The sequence below is a fragment of the Culex quinquefasciatus genome, chromosome 3 (genome assembly GCF_015732765.1).
Source record: "Culex quinquefasciatus strain JHB chromosome 3, VPISU_Cqui_1.0_pri_paternal, whole genome shotgun sequence".
Classification (NCBI taxonomy): Eukaryota; Metazoa; Arthropoda; class Insecta; order Diptera; family Culicidae; genus Culex; species Culex quinquefasciatus.
In genome coordinates, this window is record NC_051863.1 from 176,590,190 (window position 1) to 176,608,146 (window position 17,957).

Consider the following 17,957-nt stretch of genomic DNA (forward strand, 5'->3'; position numbering starts at 1 on the left):
TGCCACCAATATTTTGATGGTGATTTGTATGGCGGTTGTCACAAGTGTGCCACCAATATTTTGATGGAGTTTTGTATGGCGGTTGTCACAAGTGTGCCACCAATATTTTGATGGAGTTTTGTATGGCGGTTGTCACAAGTGTGCCACCAATATTTTGATGGTGATTTGTATGGCGGTTGTCACAAGTGTGCCACCAATATTTTGATGGAGTTTTGTATGGCGGTTGTCACAAGTGTGCCACCAATATTTTGATGGAGTTTTGTATGGCGGTTGTCACAAGTGTGCCACCAATATTTTGATGGAGTTTTGTATGGCGGTTGTCACAAGTGTGCCACCAATATTTTGATGGAGTTTTGTATGGCGGTTGTCACAAGTGTGCCACCAATATTTTGATGGCGATTTGTATGGCGGTTGTCACAAGTGTGCCACCAATATTTTGATGGTGATTTGTATGGCGGTTGTCACAAGTGTGCCACCAATATTTTGATGGCGATTTGTATGGCGGTTGTCACAAGTGTGCCACCAATATTTTGATGGAGTTTTGTATGGCGGTTGTCACAAGTGTGCCACCAATATTTTGATGGCGATTTGTATGGCGGTTGTCACAAGTGTGCCACCAATATTTTGATGGAGTTTTGTATGGCGGTTGTCACAAGTGTGCCACCAATATTTTGATGGAGTTTTGTATGGCGGTTGTCACAAGTGTGCCACCAATATTTTGATGGAGTTTTGTATGGCGGTTGTCACAAGTGTGCCACCAATATTTTGATGGAGTTTTGTATGGCGGTTGTCACAAGTGTGCCACCAATATTTTGATGGCGATTTGTATGGCGGTTGTCACAAGTGTGCCACCAATATTTTGATGGTGATTTGTATGGCGGTTGTCACAAGTGTGCCACCAATATTTTGATGGCGATTTGTATGGCGGTTGTCACAAGTGTGCCACCAATATTTTGATGGTGATTTGTATGGCGGTTGTCACAAGTGTGCCACCAATATTTTGATGGAGTTTTGTATGGCGGTTGTCACAAGTGTGCCACCAATATTTTGATGGTGATTTGTATGGCGGTTGTCACAAGTGTGCCACCAATATTTTGATGGAGTTTTGTATGGCGGTTGTCACAAGTGTGCCACCAATATTTTGATGGAGTTTTGTATGGCGGTTGTCACAAGTGTGCCACCAATATTTTGATGGTGATTTGTATGGCGGTTGTCACAAGTGTGCCACCAATATTTTGATGGAGTTTTGTATGGCGGTTGTCACAAGTGTGCCACCAATATTTTGATGGAGTTTTGTATGGCGGTTGTCACAAGTGTGCCACCAATATTTTGATGGAGTTTTGTATGGCGGTTGTCACAAGTGTGCCACCAATATTTTGATGGAGTTTTGTATGGCGGTTGTCACAAGTGTGCCACCAATATTTTGATGGCGATTTGTATGGCGGTTGTCACAAGTGTGCCACCAATATTTTGATGGTGATTTGTATGGCGGTTGTCACAAGTGTGCCACCAATATTTTGATGGCGATTTGTATGGCGGTTGTCACAAGTGTGCCACCAATATTTTGATGGTGATTTGTATGGCGGTTGTCACAAGTGTGCCACCAATATTTTGATGGAGTTTTGTATGGCGGTTGTCACAAGTGTGCCACCAATATTTTGATGGAGTTTTGTATGGCGGTTGTCACAAGTGTGCCACCAATATTTTGATGGTGATTTGTATGGCGGTTGTCACAAGTGTGCCACCAATATTTTGATGGAGTTTTGTATGGCGGTTGTCACAAGTGTGCCACCAATATTTTGATGGAGTTTTGTATGGCGGTTGTCACAAGTGTGCCACCAATATTTTGATGGAGTTTTGTATGGCGGTTGTCACAAGTGTGCCACCAATATTTTGATGGAGTTTTGTATGGCGGTTGTCACAAGTGTGCCACCAATATTTTGATGGCGATTTGTATGGCGGTTGTCACAAGTGTGCCACCAATATTTTGATGGTGATTTGTATGGCGGTTGTCACAAGTGTGCCACCAATATTTTGATGGCGATTTGTATGGCGGTTGTCACAAGTGTGCCACCAATATTTTGATGGAGTTTTGTATGGCGGTTGTCACAAGTGTGCCACCAATATTTTGATGGCGATTTGTATGGCGGTTGTCACAAGTGTGCCACCAATATTTTGATGGAGTTTTGTATGGCGGTTGTCACAAGTGTGCCACCAATATTTTGATGGCGATTTGTATGGCGGTTGTCACAAGTGTGCCACCAATATTTTGATGGTGATTTGTATGGCGGTTGTCACAAGTGTGCCACCAATATAACATTCATTACACCGTAACATTCGTTACACCGTTACATTCGTTACACCGCCATACAAATCACCATCATTATTTTTTATATGTTTTAGGGGACATAAAATGCCAACTTTTCTGGAATTTCAAGGCTTTTTTAAATCAAGACTGACATTTCAAAAGGGCGTAATATTGACAGTTTGGCCCTTTAGAAATGTTAGAATTGATTTGAAAATTTTCATATATCATTTTTGTATGGGCAGTTGCCAAATTTGTATGGAAGTTTATATGGACAAACTGATGATGCAAAATGGCTTCTTTGGGCATACCGAAGGCACCAAAAAAGTTTCAGCCGGATTGAAAAAAATACAAAAAAATAAATTAAAAAAAAAGATCGATTTCGTAGAGAACTGCTCTCATATGAACTGTTGCTGGATAAATGCATTTTGTTGATTTTAATTCTATGTTGAAAATAAACCTAAGCCATCAATGCAACTCAAGGGCCTTTTGAATACTTGATCAAAAAACTCCATCAAAATATTGGTGGCACACTTGTGACAACCGCCATACAAAACTCCATCAAAATATTGGTGGCACACTTGTGACAACCGCCATACAAAACTCCATCAAAATATTGGTGGCACACTTGTGACAACCGCCATACAAAACTCCATCAAAATATTGGTGGCACACTTGTGACAACCGCCATACAAAACTCCATCAAAATATTGGTGGCACACTTGTGACAACCGCCATACAAAACTCCATCAAAATATTGGTGGCACACTTGTGACAACCGCCATACAAATCGCCATCAAAATATTGGTGGCACACTTGTGACAACCGCCATACAAAACTCCATCAAAATATTGGTGGCACACTTGTGACAACCGCCATACAAAACTCCATCAAAATATTGGTGGCACACTTGTGACAACCGCCATACAAAACTCCATCAAAATATTGGTGGCACACTTGTGACAACCGCCATACAAAACTCCATCAACATTCAAATAGCCCTTTAATTAATTCGTAAGAACACACTTGTGACACGTAGTACATTTTCAATTCAAAAATGTTGTGCTCTCTTGTGATACGTGGTGTTATAAAATTAGACATAAATGTGTAGTGACATCTGTTGGTACCATACAGTTTTATAGCTTGCTTTTGCCTCTGCACGTGTCACAAGATAGCACAGAAAATTTGTTGAGAAACTGGTCTATGTCACAAGTGTGCCCAACGATATCCCGGAAACGGAAATGAATTTCAAAAATTGGGTGATGGCATCTTGTAGCGTTTGTTAAGTTTAATGAAACGCCATCATTAACTCATTTTCGACCAAAATGGCGTTTGTCACAAGATAGCACAGAAGCGACGATATATTGATGAGAAAGTTGCTTTAGACTCCCCAATGAAATATTTTATCGTCATATTCTGTCATATTCGTTTTGAAAATGTCAGGAAATATTCTTTTTCCCGTTTTTGTCCTAAAATACTTGAAAAAGTACACTAAGGGACAATGTTGGGATTATTTTTTTATTAGCATTGAAATATTTGAAATTGTTTTTTTCAATTCTTAAAAACAAATTTAACACTACAGTTTATTGGAAAATCAATAAATTATATTAATAACAAGTTTAAAAATTATTCTTTTTTTGTGAACCATGGTTCATTCGCTCTTTTTTTCTCCACCTCAAAACGTGATTTAAAATTCAAATAAATTAATAATTATTTTATTCATTCAAAAATCATCAATCACATGAAATCTGATAATTGCATTCCATCGTAATATTTCGAAAGTAATTTCTCGACTCCCTATCGAATAAAAATATAAAAAATATCAAAAATATCAAAAATATCAAAAATTTCAAAAATTTCAAAAATTTCAAAAATTTCAAAAATTTCAAAAATTTCAAAAATTTCAAAAATTTCAAAAATTTCAAAAATTTCAAAAATTTCAAAAATTTCAAAAATTTCAAAATTTTAAAATTTCAAAATTTCAAAATTTCAAAATTTCAAAATTTCAAAATTTTAAAATTTTAAAATTTCAAAATTTCAAAATTTCAAAATTTCAAAATTTCAAAATTTCAAAATTTCAAAAATTTCAAAATTTCAAAATTTCAAAATTTCAAAATTTCAAAATTTCAAAATTTCAAAATTTCAAAATTTCAAAATTTCAAAATTTCAAAATTTCAAAATTTCAAAATTTCAAAATTTCAAAATTTCAAAATTTCAAAATTTCAAAATTTCAAAATTTTAAAATTTCAAAATTTCAAAATTTCAAAATTTCAAAATTTCAAAATTTCAAAATTTCAAAATTTCAAAATTTCAAAATTTCAAAATTTCAAAATTTCAAAATTTCAAAATTTCAAAATTTCAAAATTTCAAAATTTCAAAATTTCAAAATTTCAAAATTTCAAAATTTCAAAATTTTCAAAATTTCAAAATTTCAAAATTTCAAAATTTCAAAATTTCAAAATTTCAAAATTTCAAAATTTCAAAATTTCAAAATTTCAAAATTTCTATAATTTCAAAACATTTAAAATTTCAAAATTTCAAAAATTCAAAATTTCAAAATTTCAAAATTTCAAAAATTCAAAATTGCAAAATTTCAAAATTTCAAAATTTCAAAATTTCAAAATTTCAAAATTTCAAAATTTCAAAATTTCAAAATTTCAAAATTTCAAAATTTCAAAATTTCAAAATTTCAAAATTTCAAAATTTCAAAATTTCAAAATTTCAAAATTTCAAAATTTCAAAATTTCAAAATTTCAAAATTTCAAAATTTAAAATTTCAAAATTTTAAAATTTCAAAATTTCAAAATTTCAAAATTTCAAAATTTCAAAATTTCAAAATTTCAAAATTTCAAAATTTCAAAATTTCAAAATTTCAAAATTTCAAAATTTCAAAATTTCAAAATTTCAAAATTTCAAAATTTCAAAATTTCAAAATTTCAAAATTTCAAAATTTCAAAATTTCAAAATTTCAAAATTTCAAAATTTCAAAATTTCAAAATTTCAAAATTTCAAAATTTCAAAATTTCAAAATTTCAAAATTTCAAAATTTCAAAATTTCAAAATTTCAAAATTTCAAAATTTCAAAATTTCAAAATTTCAAAATTTCAAAATTTCAAAAATTTCAAAAATTTCAAAAATTTCAAAAATTTCAAAAATTTCAAAAATTTCAAAAATTTCAAAAATTTCAAAAATTTCAAAAATTTCAAAAATTTCAAAAATTTCAAAAATTTCAAAATTTCTATAATTTCAAAACATTTAAAAATTTTAATTTTTTTATAAATTTCAAGAATTTCAAAAATTTTAAAAATTTTATAAATTTCAAAAGCTTCAAAAATTTTAAAAATTTCAAACATTTCAAAAATATAAAAAAATAATAATTTTAAATTAAATTTGTACCAGCTTAATACCACATTTTTGTATGGACGACAACTGCCAAATTTGTATGGAACAAACGGATGATGCAAAAAATTGGAATGGAAAAAATATCAGAACATTTATTTGCAAATTTCGCAGAAAGGCTGAACTTTGGGTAAAAAAAAGAGGAGTTTTAAGAATTGGATTGGATTATTGGAATTGGATTATTGCCTGTTTCGATAGTACAAATACCGAATGTTAAGCATATGAGACGACTTGTCATTATCCACAAAACAAGAAGTATTTTGGTCTAAAGAGAACTAGAACTACTTGTATAAAAATGCAGTTTGAAGGCCCACATTTGAATATTTTTTATCCTACAACCAAATTCATAAAAATTATTTTCAAATATACTCACTCAACAATGTTCAAAATTACCTCCATATTTGAACAGGGAAACAAGATTGTCATCCTCCCTTTTATCACAATCTGATCAAATTCTCCATAAAAAAAAATATCATAAAATCACAAAAACTTCGCCCCATTTCAATGTTCCGTTGTATCTCGGCGAAGAAATCTCCTCTTCGTCGCTCAACGACGTCCCATAAAAGAAACCCAATCCAGTTTATACGGGTTGTTCCTTTCGACATTATTCCATTCCAGGCAGCGCACAAACATATTTCCGGAAATTACAAACCATCGCCAACCAACCAGCAACATTTAAGCCACATGAAACTAGAAAGAGGCTAGAGAGCAAATCAGCACCGTCATCGTCATCAACGAAAAATCATCCGTCATCGAGTGAGAGAGAGAGAGAGCAAAACAAAATGCGCTGAATAACAACATTTTATGTATTCCAGGTCTAATGAACTTGGAATACCGTGTCGTCTCATTGTGAACAACACAACGTTTTCATGAGAAATACAAGGAATTTCGTTTTTCCATTCCCCCTTTCCGGGAGAGACTACTTTGCGCTTAGAGAGAGAGCAGATGAGAAAGTGAGAAAGAGCGAGATTACTTTTGTCTCTCTCACCAACAACCTCTTACTTGTCTTTTTCGTCTGTTTTTCCACTCTTCCAAGATATTCATCGTTTCGGTATTATCTCATATTATGTATTCCTCGAAGTTTCTCCGGTCATTCTCCCGAGGTTGCTGTTCCCCGACAACTACCTCACAAAGTTGATTACCCCTCCTTTTCCCGTTTAATGGTGCTGCCGTTTCTTTTCTTGCATTTGCTGACTTAGGAGGAGAACCTGAAGCCCAAACTAGCTAAACCTAGAAAGCCTAAACCACGCTAGAGAGCCCCCGCAACGATCGTAAAACCTAGGTTGTAACAGGGTTGCAACTCGTTTCTGATTTGAAATGCTTGATTGTAATCGATAACACGAAAGCTTGAACCATGAAATCTGCTTATGCTTTTTTTTTAAGATAAATATGAAAATTAACGTTCAGAACATTAAAAAAATTTTTGTATAACTTTTAAAGCACTTTACCAAACATTACAATTTTCAATATGGACTTATGGAACAACAATCCGGACCGAATGGAACACATCCGGCCAAAGACGTTTAGCGTTTCAAGAAATTTAAGGGAAAAAATTCATGTCTGCACAAACCAACACAGACATTTGCTCAGAATGTGATTCGGAGTCGATTTTTATACTTGAAGGTAGGAAGGAAGCTTATTTTTCGAGTGATGTTATTGCCCTTTCTTAGTGAGTAAAGCATTACTAAAAAGACACGTTTTTGTAAATAGAATTCTAAATTTGATAAATTAATAAGAACAATAGTTAGATTTTTCGTAAATTTTTGTGGAGTAAGGTTTTAATATCATTTAAACTCTTTAATAAAAAAATCTTTATTATTTTATTTGGGAATCTGTTTTCTACCATTTATCCATATTGAGTAGTCACCCTAACCAGTAGTATTTGATGTGAAAAAAAGTGTTAGCCAAAGTTACCTTTTCATCCAGCTGCAGCTCGCCAAACGCCGGCCGTTCCGTTAGGTTCTCTTTGTACTCCTCGTACTTCTGGACGAACTTGGCCCGCTTGCCCACCTTTGGGATTATCTCCTTAATCATGTCGTACTTGAGACACTTGAATGCGCCCTCATCGATTTCTTCCTCTGTTGGTGTGTTGTGGAATATATGCGAATAAAAAGTGAGAAAAGAAAAGTTAAAAAGTTGGAATCATCAAGTCAGGTCATCAACGTAAAAAATAACGTTTATATTCTAAAAGTATATAGGAGCAGCAGGGTGGAAATATCGTCTATAATACCAAAGAATCGTAATATAAAAGCAAAGTTTTAATGTACCTCGGTATTAAACTTTTATGTGAACGTACCAAGGCTATATAAAAGAAGAACGATTCCCCCCCGCTTCTCTTCCCAGCCTGAAATGGCCCTGGAATTCCATGGAAATTTTTGTGAAAAGCATGAGTCTCGTTTTTCGAAACCATTTTATTGTTATCTTTCCATCAGCTTGAAAGGGGAGATTTGGGTTAAAATATTCGAACCTGTTTGTCTCACCAAAAAAAAAAACTCCAAAATCGCAATCGATATTACGCAAGCGAGACTGGAAATTACGCCGCGAATCAAAGACTAGAGACATTGCCAATATTTCGTAATCGCAAAGTTGAACCTCGTGATAATGGCGCGGTATTTTTTTTATGGCAGAGCGATTGCGCAGATCCACTTTAGTCAAGAGATTGTCAAAACAAGTGAGTATTCGGTCGGCATATTCTCTTTGAGCAGTATATGAGAGAAGCTTCCGTAATATCTGTTGGTGTGGAATGGAATATTTGATTGAATCACGAACTGATGATTCATGCGAAATTAAACTTTGACTAATCGAATCGGGTTGGAAGCGAATACCTATGTTTGGAAACAAAAAAAAGTCCTTCCCTAACAGTCAAGTGATGAATCATTCAAAAATGCACACTTGAAGCTTTGGGATCACAAATGTCCCGGGATCTATTTTATCTATATTTGATTTCGATGATAGTAGCTTTATCAATACAAGTTGGATTTAATCCATTTACCCGGGGTACGGCTAGATTCATGTATTAATTACACTGACCTAAAAAAAATGACAAAAATTACTGCGCCGAATGGTTTTTCTCCAAAGTTTGTATAGAGAATTAGGGCGGTTCGTCGCTACAACTTTGCAGATCTTTAGTATACTATAAAAAGTAATCTCCTCGCGTTATTGCAGATTCGATAAGAACAACAATTTCCCAACAAATTATATCACAATTTTTGACAGTTGAATCAATGAAAAACATGTCCTAATAAAAATCCAAATCAATGAAAGGTGTTGTATCGAACCACTGTCACAAGATATCGAAATATTCATCAGGTTCACATTTTTACACATTTTTTAGGTAATATTATTCATAAACCCAGTTTACTCAATCCGAATTCTGAAACGGAATCTAATTAGAATCGTATACAAATTCCGTTTCAAACGCAACAACGCAAACGGAATTTGTATACGATTCTAGTTAGATTCCGTTTCAGAATTCGGATTGATTTGACTGGGAAGGAGGTAATCTTAATGCTACCAAATTTTCAACATTCCAAAATTCAACGTTTTTTGCTGTGTAAATAATAGAAAACGGCTTAATGACAAACTGCTAAAATTATAAATTATTACAAAATTTTAAACTTAAGCATTTACAAAAAATAATTACAAATTTTTAAAATGTTTAAATGTCCCATGTTGATATTAAAAAAAAGTTACTTAATCTACCTTTAGGTGGTTGGTGCCTTCCTTGCATATTTTTATCAAAATATCTGAGATCCGGCTTCAAAAAAAGCTTATTAAAAACACTAAAGTACTTATAACTTTTGATAGGCTTGTCAGATCTTTAATTTTTTGGGCTTGTTGGAAAGGTCTTTTGATTACCTATCCAAGGATGGGTCGTATGATAGATCCGGACAACTTTTTCATCAAAATAATTGAGATCCGACCTCAAAAAAGTGTATAAATAACACTTAAGTGCTCATAACATTTGATGGGGTTGTCAGATCTTCAATCTTTTGAACGCGTTGGAAAGGTCTTTCAAATACTTTTCTAACAATATGTAGCTCTTACAAAAACCACCCTTTTTATAATATTTCAAACTCTAGATAAATCATTTTTTTAGCATAACTTTTGAAATACTTTTCTAAACTTCATAATAATAACTAGGGTCTTGTGGGATCGACGAATCGAATGAGACTAAAACGGTCCAAATCGGTCCAGCCAGTCCGGAGATAATCGTGTGCATATTTTTCGGTGCACGGACCCACATCCAGACACACGCACAGACATTTGTTCAAAATTTGATTCTGAGTCGATGGGTATACGTGAAGGTTGGTCTACGAGGTCAAATAAAGAAGTTCATTTTTCGAGTGATTTTATAGCCTTTCCTCATTGAGGTGAGGAAGGCAAAACTTTAAAGTGGCGTTCTAATATCCATTTGATTTTTATTTCAATTTCAAACACAGAAAAAGTTGAATATTGGAATGTTGAAAATTTGGTAGGTTGAATATTATCTCTTTTTTGAGTAATATTACATAAAAAATGTGTAAAAATGGAAAGGTTGATTTTTATTTCAATTTCAAACACAGAAAAAAAATTAATATTGGAATTTTGAAAATTTGGTAGGTTGAATATTACCTTTTTTTGAGTAATATTACATAAAAAATGTGTCAAAATCGGAATCTGATGAATATTCACCAAAAACTAATGAAAACTAATCATTTCCATGAGTTCAATCATCAAACCTGCAAAAAAATGCTGTCCAGTATTTTGCAAATCTTGCCTCAACTTTTGCAGAATTCCTTCAGTTACAGCTGAAAGTGAAGACTTCCATCATTGTCATGATTTTTCGTTCAAAGTTATAAATTTTGCGTCGCTTTCCTTGCAAAGTTATGGAAATCGTAATTAATCAATGATTGCCAACTAAGATGTCAATAACTGTGCCACACAATTATATAAATTTTGAAACACAATTGATTTAGATCAAAAATTCTTTCAGTGGCTTCAAGAAGGCAACAACCGGCACATGCTGATTCTTTTTGGTGCCGATATTCGTTAAATTGAGTTTAATACAGAATATTTTATAGTGATGATCAATTTTCTTCGAAAATGATCAACGGCTTCACCTTAAAGCTTGATTAAAGTATATTCAGAAGATTTGAAATTTAAATGAAACTCAAAATACATTGCTAAATCAAAACTGTCTTGTGAAATTGATGAAAAGAGTGCGTAGGGTGAATAAGGACAGCAAGTTTAGCCATGTTACGCAGCATGCATATCGCCCGGTTGCCACATTGCTTAAGCAGTGTCTGCGTCTCTTATGGAAAAAGTCTGTATAATTATGGTTCTGAATACATCATTTTGTCTCGACAAAGATTTACACGAACTTTTTACTGAAATATACATCTCATGAGACATACTAAGACTAGGGGGACAGCATGCAATCGTGCACCTAATGTTGGCATATCCGAACTTTTAAATTCAATTACAGCCCCCCCTTTGCTTCTATATTTTGGAGAGTTGGTAAAAAAGAATTGAAAATTGCTGTTCTGGTAAAATCAATAATTATAAAAATATTAAATGAAAAAGAAAATTTAAAAAAAAATAAAAAGAAACTCGTAAATTAATTTGAAAATACAACCTAAAATACAACATGAATGTGAGGAAGGCACCAACCACCTTAAGGTGGATTAAGTAACGTTTTTAAAGTAAATTTTGATATTTTTGATTGGTTTCGGTTAAAACAGACACAGACAAGCAAAATTGATACATCTGTTACAAAATTTAAAGCTTTAAGGTGATTTCAAAACTGATTATTTTTTATTCGCTTACTTTTAACTTCAGTCAAATTTAAATAGATGATTGCTTATTAAATTACAAAGTCCATTTTACTCAATATTTCAAAACCACCATTTTGGCCACCATCTTGAATTTCAGAAATCTAGTAAATATTTAAATATGTAGCTTATTTGACAATTAATTTCTCAGGTGAATACTCACTCAACACTTAACTGTCAAAAATCAATACTCCGATAAAACAAATCTAGAGTTTTTATTTATTTATTTATTTATTTATTTTTTTTGAAGAGGTCCTATGAACAAAATTTAAGGGGTACTCAAAACACCCAAAAAGCAAAAATTTAAAATTTTGTTTATAAGACTTTAAAATAAAAAAACAATCTAGAAATATTTTTAGGACCGTTCATAAACCAAGTGGATACTTTTTTGAAAAAAATCTTTTTTTTTTTATTTAAAGAATCACTTTTTTTACCTTTAATAAACGGTCTTTTGATTACCCATCATACAATTAGTCACATTATTGGTCCAGACATGATTTTCATCAAAATATCTGAGATCCGGCTTCAAATAAGCGTATAATTACCATCTAAGTGGTCTTAACTTTCGATGGGGTTGTCAGATCATCTATCTTTTTGACGCATTGGATAGGTGGGTAATTCTCCGTCAACTCACACGACAGTTGCCCGAACACTCTTCGATTTTCATGAAACTTCGTCCTTCAGGGTAACTTTTGTCCGTCATCACGAATTCGAGGTCCGTTTTTTGATATCTCGTGACGGAGGGGCGGTACATCCCCTTCATTTTTGAACATGCGGAAAAAGAGGTGAATTCAAAAAATTGCAGACGGTGGTAGGATAGAAATTTGGTGTCACAGGGACTTTCATGAAAAATTGGACGCCCGATTTGATGGCGTACTCAAAATTTCAAAAAAAAAACGAATTTTTCATCGAACAAAAAAACATTATTTTTCTAACTCTGCAATTTTTTGTTACTCAACTGTACATTTTTTGGAACATGTGATTTTAAGAAAAACTTAATGTACTTTTCGAATCTACATTAACTCAGAAGGGTAGTTAAAAAAATCATTTGAAAATTTCGTATTTTTTCTAACTTTGCAGAGTTATTTCTGAAAATGTAACAATGTGAGCAGACAATTTGAATTTTTTATGTATAAACATAAGGTGTTTGCTTGTAACCATCACAAGTTATCGCGATCAAACGAAAAAAAAAGTGTTGACACCAAAATCGCGATCTTTTAATTTAGAGAAAACATCTGAGCGAACCTTCAAAAATATGTTTTTTAACGTATCAATTCAGGATAAAGTTTTAGAGAAAAGTGATGTTGAGGGCACTTTAAGAGCTCTAAAATAAGCATTTGTATGTTTTGACACATCAATTTGAGCTTAAAGGTCAAAAGTTACAGCCATTTTAATTTAAGGTAAAAAAGATGCAAATTTAAGACTTAAATATATCAAAAAAGCGCAGGCCAAATTTTAAGCGCCACATTTCATTCGAAAGGGGAGATCTAGCACTACAAGCGTTAAAGAAATCTCATGAGTATTTTTTCTTAAAATCGAGATATCTTCATTTGGAAATGTCTGATTTTCAAGGGAAAAGTTTCCGAAAATTCCCAAAAATATTTGATGGATTCCTAAAAAGTTAGATTTTGAAAATCACCCTAATCGTGAACCACCCTAATTTTCAACCAAACCAAAAGTTGCTCCATTCTATTTGCTACAACTTTTCTGAAAACATCAAAGCTCCAAAACATTACCATTTTTCGGAAAACCCATTTTCGGCTTTTGCGATTTGGACCACTACACTCTACAGCATTGCCTTGGCGTTCTCGATTACGAGAATCCTACTCGAAACTAGGTGTCCGAAGGCTTGACTGTTGAGGCAATTGCAAACCTCTTTTTACACCTAAGCTTCCATCCACTCCAGGATTCGAACTGACGACCTTTGGATTGTTAGTCCAACTGCCTACCAGCGACTCCACCGAGGCAGGACCCAGGGAGACGAATCCTACAACTGGACTGAGCTAACGACCTAACCTTTCTTTTTAGGTTAGTCCGGGGCCAACATTTACTTCCCTGTCCGACGGAAGGCGTGATCAGACAAATCTCGTCTCAAGGCTCATTTGAAAGGTCTTTCAATTATCCATCTAATGACAGGTTGCATGATGTATCCGAATATCTGAGATTCGGCCTCCAAAAGGTACTAAAATATCACTTAAGTACTCATAACCTGTTATAGGGTTGTCAGATCTTCACTTTTTTGGATCATTGGAAAGGTCTTTCAAATACCTTCCTAAAAATGTATTACAAGACGGGGATTCTTGCAAAAACCACCCTTTTTTCAATCTTCCGGACTTTGGCCAAAATCTTTTTTTTTATCATAATTTTGAAGTACTTTGCTAAACTTCATAATATTAACTAGGGTCTTGTGACCGATTGACAATTTCAGAAAAAGTGTCCACGTGGTTTATGGATGGCCCCATGTAATTACATTGGGTTCCTAATGTTGGCATATCAGCACTTTTGCGTTCCATTAAAGCCTTCAAAAGTTTTTTTTTCGATTGAAATCGATTATCACAGTCGGAAGTGAGCAAGCCATTTTCATTCTATAGTTTAAAAAATAAGTTTTTTTAAAAAGTGAAAATTGGATAATTGGACAGAATCCCTGTCATTCATATATGAATTCGATCAAGCAAAAGATCTAGAAAATTTCTCTCAAAAGTTTTGCAAAATAATTAGATTCCACCATGAGAATCCATTGACGAATTTCGCACAAACCAGACTCATGCCAGCAACAGGATTCTCGCGCCTCCGTCACGGATGACTAGACGTTTGGCTTGTTTTGGGTTTTCAGCTACGTCGTCCTCCATGTGTGTTAAGGGGGGGTTCACCACACGTGGAGTGATTCACGCGCGTCCGTTTTTCGGAGAGCGCGGCGTTGTCTCTCGCCACCATGACTTGCAATCTCCCTCTCTCGCGGGGAGTGTGTGTGTTGGAATTTGAAAGGGGGTTGAGGAGGTGGTTGTTGTCAAACCGGAAGTTTGAATCACATCCCCTTGGATGACCGGGTCAGTTTGAGCGGCGGCGCCGCTTGTTATCGTTGGGGTGCATCGATAAGAAGGGATATGAGTGCAGTGAGTTCTAAGAAAAAAGCACCGACTCAGATTAGGAATTTAGTAAGCGTTTGGTGTTTTGATCGGAAAACTTAAACGGGGTATGACAGTATCCTTCAGTTTAGAAGAAATGTTTAGTTTTCAAGTGGTTGACAGACTAAAATCATTGCAAATTTGACCTTTTTAAAATTGCTACTACAATAATTGAATGAATGATTTTAAAATCGATGTTCGTCCGATTGTCTGTGGTAAACATTACCAATTCATTTTCAATTAAAAAGAAACATCAAAGCGATTGAAACTCTCAAGCAAGTTTACACCATAAAGTTCCATGCAATCGACTCCGGCTTTGAAATACATATATTACGGTACAGTTCGACGGAGTGGCCACCGAACTCCAAAACCAGCTCAACACAGCAAAGTCCAAGCGTCAGCGAATATGGAAAGGTAGAGCAAAAATATAGAAACCATAATATTTGTACCCAACGCTGCGAACTGGCTCAATTCGCTACCACTGACTTCGCACATACACGTGGGGCAATGTCGGTGCACGTGTGTGTGTGTAAGCTTAACCAACCGAACAACTCGCTTAAACCAACCATTAAATCTATGCCGTAATAACGAGGGGCTATACACGCTAGCTTCCCCGCCAAACTCCAACGAGAACAATAGAAACCACGCGCCGTTGACAGACGTCAACCGTACACAGCTAAACAGAGTTGGTCGTTTCGGTGGAATTTAATTTGCGCTACCCTTGTCGAAGGTTTTGTAAACCTAAACAGCTTTGTTTGTATTTTTTTTTTTTTTTTTCAAGAAGGTGGGAACCGTTCCGACGACGTGTCGGATTTCCCGGAAGTCCCTGACCGCTACCGTGAACTGCGCCACCTACCCTGAAACACCTTGATCAGCTCCGGCAGGTTCCACCCGTTGAGTAGATTTTTGACGTACGTATCCATAATGGCGGAATGACAGGCGAATTGGCTGGAAAATTCCGTAATTCCACCCGGATTACAGTGTGCACCCAAAACACTGCACACGGTGCACACATGCACCAATACCACACGCTCAAACACTGCTCACTCACACTTGCACGCGGAAATTATTTTGAAGCTTTTTCCTTTTTGATATAATTTCGAAAAATGACAGCTTAGGCCCCGCGTGCGAAACAAAATAATAATAGAAAGAGAGTGCGAGCGCGGAGCGCAAAACGGAGAACCGAAAAATGTTATGTTATGTGCAGTCGGTTGTAATCACACTTCACAGCACTCCATTTATGCGGAAAAAAACAAAACTAAAGCAAACGTCAGGCGGACGGCACAGTGAAAAGTTCGAGCTCTCGGTATAAACTGAAGAAACGCGTCGCGAGCAAAGTGTTTTCAGCAGTTAGGTTTTGTTTATAACAGAATATCTCTCAAACTTAAAACGAGAGATTAAAACCTGAGAGAGCCCCTCTCCCGATCGCATTGTTTGCCTGCCGTCTCGCTCGCACCCCGCGAACCACAGTCCAAAAGAGAGAGCGAGACCAGTGATGGCAGGGTGAGCGAACGCTCTTTCGCGAGCGTTTGCGCTCGTGAGCACTCGCGCGCTCTCGTCCGTGAGTCATGCTCATATTTTCAAAACTCACCGAAAAAGAAACGAGCGTTCAATTTTTATATTCCCCTCGGCGAAGAAAGCACCGACGGCTGCGGGGTCTGACCCGAGACAGAGAGAGAGAGGGGGAATGCGCATAATCTCGGATTACAGTTAGTATTTCCATCGACAATTCTGCCCGTTTCGCTTGGTTTTTTTTTAGTTTGACGAGCTGGTTTAGCGCGGCCTGTATTTCTAGGAAATTTAAAAAAAAGGTTGCCTACGGGAATCGGGTAGTTTGGGCATCAAGAGCGAATAGACAGGTAGATATTCACTTAAAAGGAGAAATTACAAGCCGTGCTCGAGCTTGAGCGCGCCAAGTTGTTACTTCCGAGGAAGACGGACGGCGGCGACATAGTCGACAACTGGATGTAATTACAAGTTGGCTGCAATGAAATTACCGGTGACAACGGTATCAATAGGGTTAGGGAATGGGAACACGGTGTGCAATTTGAGTGAGTTGATATCAAGTGGGGTGAAACTTGCAATTTGTCAACGAAAGGACTGAATTTATAAAATCATAGATTATTGATTCTAAAAAACCACATTTCTACAAAATTCTAGTACGTCCATAGTTAAAGCACACGTATACGGATGTAGGAAATCGAATTTAAAATTCATTTATCAGCATCTTAACGGTCAACTTGAATTATCAGAAACTCACCACGGCAAATTTGGATTTACTACAGCTTTTGGGAGCGTTCTTTTATTACGTTATGCAAAAAAATAAGATTTTTAGACCCTTTCCCCCCACCCCCCTTGTAACAAAATTTCCATACAAATTAAAAAAAATGTATGGAGCGTAACACGAACTTTGACTTCCCTCCCCACATTTTTGTTACGTAATTAAATAACGCTTCCTTATTAAGGTGCGTCTGACAGTCAACCTAAGCTAAATTTAATTTTTTTGGCAATTTTTTTTCAGCGTGTCTGCAAAAGTCCTCAAATCAAAATCAGCTGTGATACATTTTCCCAAGAAAATCCCAAGCAAAATGAAAGAAATTTGGGTTTCAAAAATATCAGACAAAAGTCTGCTATGGGAAAATGTCTGCAACCAGCTTAAAATATCTGCAAATATGGTATCTCAGAGAGAAATAACATTTTCCAATAGATTTTAGAGTCACGGGTAACAAAGCCCTATGTAATAAAAAAAATAATAAAAAAATAAAAATAAAAATAGATTAAAAAACAAAAAGGAATTAAGACTACTATATTAATTTAAAGATTTAAAATTTAAAGGAATATTTCAGGTCCCTTTAGAACATTGAAGTTTTTTTCTGAGTCATGTTCAATTACACGATATTTGATGATTTGGATTGATGGTTCTCAAGGAATTTTCAAATTTTTAGTGTAAAAATAAATGGAACTTTGTTTTTGTTAGCTAATTCTAAACTTTCTTTTCCGATCTCGATTTGTTTTTTAAAGGTTTAGATACATTTTATTTTATGTTTGCCGTTATTTTATTAATTTTTTGCCTTTTTGAAAGAAAAATGAAAACTTATAAAAATATTTGTATTGGGCAAAATTTTGGCTAGACAAAACTTAAATCTTGTATTAAAATCAAGATTTTTTTAAAAGGTCATATAAACGTATGAAGCACAAAAGCTTATTGAACCTTTTAAAAAAATCTAGGTACGGAACATAAATAAAGAATAATTCAATAAATTCACTGAATTCTTAATCTTTCTAGAGTTATTTGAATAGGCCCTATAAACATAT

At 34.7% G+C, this 17,957-nt stretch overlaps 1 protein-coding gene across 2 annotated transcripts in view; it reads right to left on the reverse strand.

Annotated features, from left to right (window-relative positions):
- LOC6049008 overlaps nt 1–17,957 on the reverse strand; it is a 51,130-nt gene that overhangs the window by 17,105 nt on the left and 16,068 nt on the right. Inside the window, exons 1-2 of one of the 2 annotated variants that reach the window (XM_038265548.1) lie at nt 15,499–15,970; nt 7,619–7,782 (exon numbers count right to left, since the gene is read on the reverse strand). In XM_038265548.1, the coding sequence (XP_038121476.1) occupies nt 7,619–7,782; nt 15,499–15,565 (231 nt within the window). In that variant the 5' untranslated portion in view covers nt 15,566–15,970. Of the gene's footprint in view, nt 1–7,618; nt 7,783–15,498; nt 15,971–17,957 lie in introns of those variants that run through there. The other variant, XM_038265549.1, reaches the window with a different exon arrangement.